The following is a 5,813-nucleotide window of genomic DNA, read 5'->3' as shown; positions in this document are numbered from 1 at the left end:
GTATATTTCCATTTTCTGTTGACTTAAAAAAACAAACAAACAAACAGGTTTGTACCTATGTTGTTTATTATTTCTTGCCTATATCTTGTAATATGAGAAACTACTTTGGCAGTAACAATACACAATGTACTAACCATTGTTACTCTACTAAAATCTTGTTTTGAGATTTTGTACCATTTTTTTTTTCTTTAAAATAAAATAACTGATGTCAATAAATAAATAAATAAATAAAATCCTACCCCTTAACTTCAAGTAACTGGTAGAGGTTCCCACAGCTCAGAGCCAGGGTAAACAGAGATGGAGACAAGTAGCAGAAGCTCATGAGGGGCTCCGGTGCTAGGAAAGGAAGCACCGACAGGTTGCAGAAGCATCTGCAGAATGTGTCTAGGGTAAATGCTTCTCAAGTAACTTGTCACAGAGGCCTAGGTTTTCCCAGGGAAGTCACAGCTCTCCCAACACTGTACCCAGCTTGCTGTACATGAGTGACCACAGCAAAAAAGCTAAGTTCAAACAAATATAACTCCAAAGAATTTCTGGGCTGAGGTTTTTCTCCACTGGATTTCCATACATTTGGGCTCATAGTAATCTAACTGCCCTCTCACTGTCATTAAGTTATGGGAGAAACATTTTCTGATGGCCAACAATGTGGGTGCTCTGCTGGTGACGAGGATCATGGAGATGTTCCCCCGGGAACTCCAACTGATTAGGAGGGCTAAAACACAGCAAGCCAGGCATGGTGGTACATGCCTCTAATCCCAGCATTTGGGAGGCTGAGGTAGGAGGATTCAAGGTCAGGCTGAGCTAATAGCACTCTGTCTCAAAAAAAAAAAAAGCCACACATAACTATCATCAAAGAAAACATGGAGGGCTGAACATGGTGATACATGCCTATGGTTCACAGCACTTGGCAGGCTGAGGCAAAAGGATAACTGTGAGTTCAAGGTGAGCCTGTACTACTTCAAGACCCTGTCTCAAACAAAAAAGATGAAAAGAGGGGAATTCAGAGATTAATCCAGGTAAGGGATTAAGGAAGCTTTATGGAAGAGTGGATTTAAACTGAGCCTTGAAAGAGGTGTCCCAATATACAGAGACTGAAAAGGGTCCATCACCACCCCTCAGAGCAAAGACTTGAGATCTTCTTGGCAGAAGAGATTCTACCACCAAAAATGCAAAGATTGAACCCCAGAGCATGTGAAGGACATGGCAAGTAGCTATGTATCAGAAGCATGCAATTCATGCACATGGTGGGACCTCATTAAATGTTGAAAGGACTGGAAAAGGTCTGAACTCTGGTTGGGTTGTTTTGTTTTGTTTTTCTTGAGACAGGGTCTCGCTATGAAGTGCAGACTGGCCTTGAACTCACTTTGTAGCCCAGGATGGTCTCGAACTTACAAGGATCCTCCTGCCTCAGCTTCCAGAGTACTGGGATTACCGGCATGTGCCACCATGCCCTGCTAGGTCAGAACTGTGAATAGGAAACCAAAAGTGCTGGCTTTATTCTGTAAAACTAGAAAACAAGAATTCTTGTGTTTTAGAAAAACCCATCTATGGGCTGGAGAGATGGCTCAGTGGTCTAAAGCACCTACTTGGAACAAGCTTGGCAAAGCACAGGGACCACAGTTCGGTCCCCCAGCACCACATGCCAGCCAGCCCCGCCCCCTGGTGGGCTGAGCTGGCCACACACACACACACACAATTAAAAAAAAAAAATGTAGAAAAACCCATCTAGCTGTATCTGTACAAAATGTGAGGAAGAGTTAAAACTGTAGAATTTTTACTGGTTTAACTTGCAGAGTTTCCAAATAGGAAAAACAGGCCTGGGTGGAGGGGGTGATGACTGAGTGACAGTGCATGCCTAGCATGTCTACGCCACTGGGTTCAATCTCCAGCACTGCGAACAAAAAGAAACAAATAGAGCCTTGAGTAAAGGCGGTGAGTGTGAAAAGAAGACAGGAGACAGCTTCGTAGGAAAGTGCCTCCAAACCCACTTCGAGCACCCTACTGAGTTGAGTACCACTGTCTACTGCTTACACTGGCAGCGTAGTGCCCCAAGGCCTCCCAACGTCAACAGCCTTCTGGTTCCTTTTCATTTCTGCTCCTGTCCTCAAAGCTGTGTGGTGGTCAGAGGGCGCTTGATGCGCATCAGCACACCTCCTCTCGGAGCCCGCGCGCCTCTATTAATAAGGGACCTGCCGGCAGGCTGTGTCCAACACAATGACCAGTGCTGCAACACTTTTCCTTCATGTGTCCACGCAGCTACAGAAAGTACAGCCTTCCTAAAAACGACATGAATTGCTTTCTGGTCCAAAGAAGCTTTCGAGTAAGACTCTTCTTGTGAGATGCAGTCAGTGTCAGAGAAACCCCCACCGAGGACCAGCATCCCACTCAGCCACCGGAGTTCCCGAGCCTCCTAGCGCCAGTCCCCGCCGCGTTGTGGACTGACACCACCGAGGGGCGGTCCTCCCGCGGAGGAGAGGCGGGATGGAATTGGGTCCTGAGCGTCAAGCGGAAGAAGTAGGGAGTCCGGGTGGGAAATGCCGAGGGCCAGGGCCACAAGTAGCGAAGGGGGTCCCGACGAGGAGGCGGGCAGAACGAAAAGGCGATCTGCGGACGCCGTGGGGTAGGAGAGAACAGGCCCAGAAAAACCTGCCTCACAGACCCCGCGACGGGCCTTGGGGAGGGGTGGGCGTGGGGGACATCCGGGGCTGGACCCCGGCGGAGGTACAGGGCGGACGGGGAAGGCGGGAGGTGGCTCACCTTCTTCACGGCTGCCTGGAAACTGAAGTCACCGGCCTCCTTCAGGTCCAGCCAGATCATGGGCATGCGGGGCACGGCCTCCATGGCGGCCAGCGCCCAGCGGGCCCTCGGGCACCCTCCTCACAGTCCAGCTGCTGGCTCAGCCACGCACAGCCCCGCCTCTCCACGCCGGAAGTCGCTGGTCACGAGCGCCCAAAGAATGCCCCGCTGCCTGCTGGGAGGTGCAGTCCGCGCCCGCGCAAACTTTTCCGCATGCTCAGTCCGCGCCCGCGCAGCCTTTTGCGCATGCTCAGTCCTGGTGCGCGCCTGCTCCGGATCGAGCTGGAAGGGCAGTCTCCGCCCCAGTAGAAGCGGTTTCTGGGAGTAGTGAGGTCTTCAGTAAGCGTAGTGGCGTCGGGAAACACGGTTCGTGTTCGCGTGCAGCTCTTATCCCCCGGGGCTGACACTAAGGAACTCATCCTTGAATGTGTAGGTACGACTATGGTGGAGGGCAGTGCAGGGCTGGAGCAGATGCTGTGGGAAAGATCATGTAGCGGACTGGCTGCCGGAGAAGTGGGGCGGATGGGTGGGTGGGTGAATTTACCTGGCCCAGGTGAACCAGACTGGGGAAGGGACTTGGAATGGAGAACAGTTACCTCCAGGGAGGACTTGTAGGCCAAAAAATTTAACTCATATATGTACACTGTCTAGTTTGAAAAGTAATAGGGAATGAATGGTTAAAGGGGAAGCGGGGAGACAAGTGAGTTGCCCTCTGATATCTTCCAGGAAACACAAATACTCTGCTCTCTTTGCCCAACTTCTCAACGCTTTGAGAGGGGCCAGGGAGATAGCTCAGTAGAGTGAGTGCTTGCCTGGCAAGCGCAAGGGCCTGAGTTCAATCCCCGGTTCCACAAAAAAAAAAAAAAAGACAAGACCTTGGGAAATAAAAGTAGCAGAGCTTGGGGTAGGTGAGAGAATGAGGATGTCAAAGATGAATCCAAGGTTCATGTAGCTGGACTGTTTCTGACATGGGAACGCCAACGAACAAGTTAAGAGTGAACAGCAAGGCCCATTTCTCTCTTCAAGTAGAAAAGGATGCAGTGCAGGAAATGTGCAGGGGTCCAGGGATACAGGATCTGGGTTCATGAGACAGGCGTCAGACACACACTCTGCAGGACCCCTTTGCAGGACATTCGTGCCAACTGAAGTGAGAGCAAGAGAAAAGTCCATAGCAGCATTATTTACCTAGACAAGAATTAGAAGCAACCCAGATATCTGGCAGTGGATAAATGGATAAATCACACACAGTGTGTAGACACATTGGCTATTCTGGTGTAAAAGGAGAAAATTCTGACTCATGCTGCAACGTGAATGAACCCTGAAGATAGTGTATTAAGTGAAATCAGTGACAAACGGTTAAATATAGGGGGATTCCATTTACGGTACCAAGTGCAGTCAAATTAACAGAACAGTCAGGTGCTGGGGAAAGAGGAAAATGGGGAGTTATTCGTGGATACATGTGGGGATCCAGCCCTCGCAGAGGGGAACAGGGTAGAGGAAAGACAGAATGAGGAAGAAAGAAACCCAGGGTCAGGAGAACCAAGCTGCTAGCGAGGCAGTTTTGTTTATTTATTCCAAGGTTACATACCCAAAGTTTTGAACATGTGCCCAACATTTGCCCTAGTTAACTCTAGGCTACCAAGGCCAAACTGATAAACAAGAGACCATACATTCCAGAGCCCTGGGAATGCAGTTGAGCCCATTGCTTAGACTGCAGGTCAAGGAAGCTGGACACCTTGCCACATTTACTTCTTTATATTGTTTGTTTCTGACCTGGTCTCCAACAGATACAGAGTGTCATGAAAATACAGCTCTCCAACAGATACAGAATGGGATGAAAAACTTCTGGAGCTGGGCGTGGTTGCACACACCTGAAATCTCAGTACTCAGATGGCTGAGTCAGGAGAATCTCTTTGAGTTCAAGGACTGTGTGGGCTACATAGTGAGTTCAAGTCCAGCCTGAACTACATAGCTAAACCCTGTCTCAAAACAAACAAGCTGGGATAAAGAAATGAACAGAGGGGATGGGGATGTAAAAAGAATAAAGATGTGTTATGTACATGTACATCTTCCCCACAATGAAGGTGATCATGTACTGCAAACATGCACTAATAAAAATAAGAGCTGGTGGGGCCGGGGAGATGGCTCAGTAGAATAAGTGCTTGCCTGGCAAGTGCAAGGGTCTGAATTCAATCCCCGGTTCTGCAAAAAAAAAAAAAAGAGCTAGGATGTAGCTCCAGCAAAAGCCCTGGGTTCAGTCCCCAATGCAGGAGTAGGGGAGAAGCTGTGGCCGGGCTCCAGGATTCAGGGCAGCCAAGCAGATGAGTCCCCACCTCATGTGGTCCCTAGAGTGACACCTTGGGCCCCATGGTCCTTCCTTCCCTGAGCCTCACTCTCATACAGTCGATGCACACTGCTCCGTAGGGCACTTCAGGGGTTGAGCCTGTAACTTCCAGGTTTTTGTTTCGTTTTGTTTTGTTTGCAGTACCAGGGATTAAACTCAGGACCTTGCACTTGCCAGGCAGGTGCTTTTGCCCAAGAGCTATATCCACGGCTCCTAAAGTCTCCTACTTTGCATGATATTTTTTTTTTCTTGTGAAACTGGGGATTGAACTCAGGCCCTTGTGCTTGCCAGGCAAGTGCTTATTTGACTGAGCCACCTCCCCAGCCCCCAGGGTATGTTATTGGAGCATATGATTAATTTTGTCATCAGGGTGCATAAACATGGTGGGTGTGTAACGTTTATTCTTTAGAATATTTCTGTGAATTAATTTTATGAATTTTACTACATTAAACAATGAGTATGACTAAGAAGAATATATGCAGTGCATTATTTGTTGAAACTGTACTTCCGATTTGATTTGAAACTGTCTCATTGCTGTTTATCAATAAAATTTTGAAAAAAAAAAAAAAAAAAACAATGAGTATGTAATAGGAAAGGGGCCGGGGAGATGGCTCAGTGAAATAAGCGCTTGCCTGGCAAGCACAAGGGCCTGAGTTCAATCCCCGGTTCCGCA

The 5,813-nt window shown here is 48.5% G+C and overlaps 1 protein-coding gene across 3 annotated transcripts in view; it reads right to left on the bottom strand.

Moving 5' to 3' along the window:
- Window positions 1-2,951, bottom strand: part of Ptpn23 (protein tyrosine phosphatase, non-receptor type 23) — a 28,337-nt gene extending 25,386 nt beyond the window's left edge. For 2 of the 3 annotated variants that reach the window (XM_023700730.1, XM_004640692.2), the window contains exon 1: window positions 2,758-2,950. In XM_023700730.1, coding sequence (XP_023556498.1) covers window positions 2,758-2,841 — 84 coding nt within the window. In that variant the 5' untranslated portion in view covers window positions 2,842-2,950. Of the gene's footprint in view, window positions 1-2,757 lie in introns of all 3 variants that reach the window. The other variant, XM_023700731.1, reaches the window with a different exon arrangement.
- Between the last annotated feature and the right edge of the window lie 2,862 nt (window positions 2,952-5,813).

Source organism: Octodon degus, unplaced genomic scaffold, assembly GCF_000260255.1.
Source record: "Octodon degus isolate 3935 unplaced genomic scaffold, OctDeg1.0 scaffold00126, whole genome shotgun sequence".
Classification (NCBI taxonomy): domain Eukaryota; kingdom Metazoa; phylum Chordata; class Mammalia; order Rodentia; family Octodontidae; genus Octodon; species Octodon degus.
Note: the sequence above shows the minus strand (reverse complement) of the source record. Positions and strands in the feature narration are given on the sequence as shown.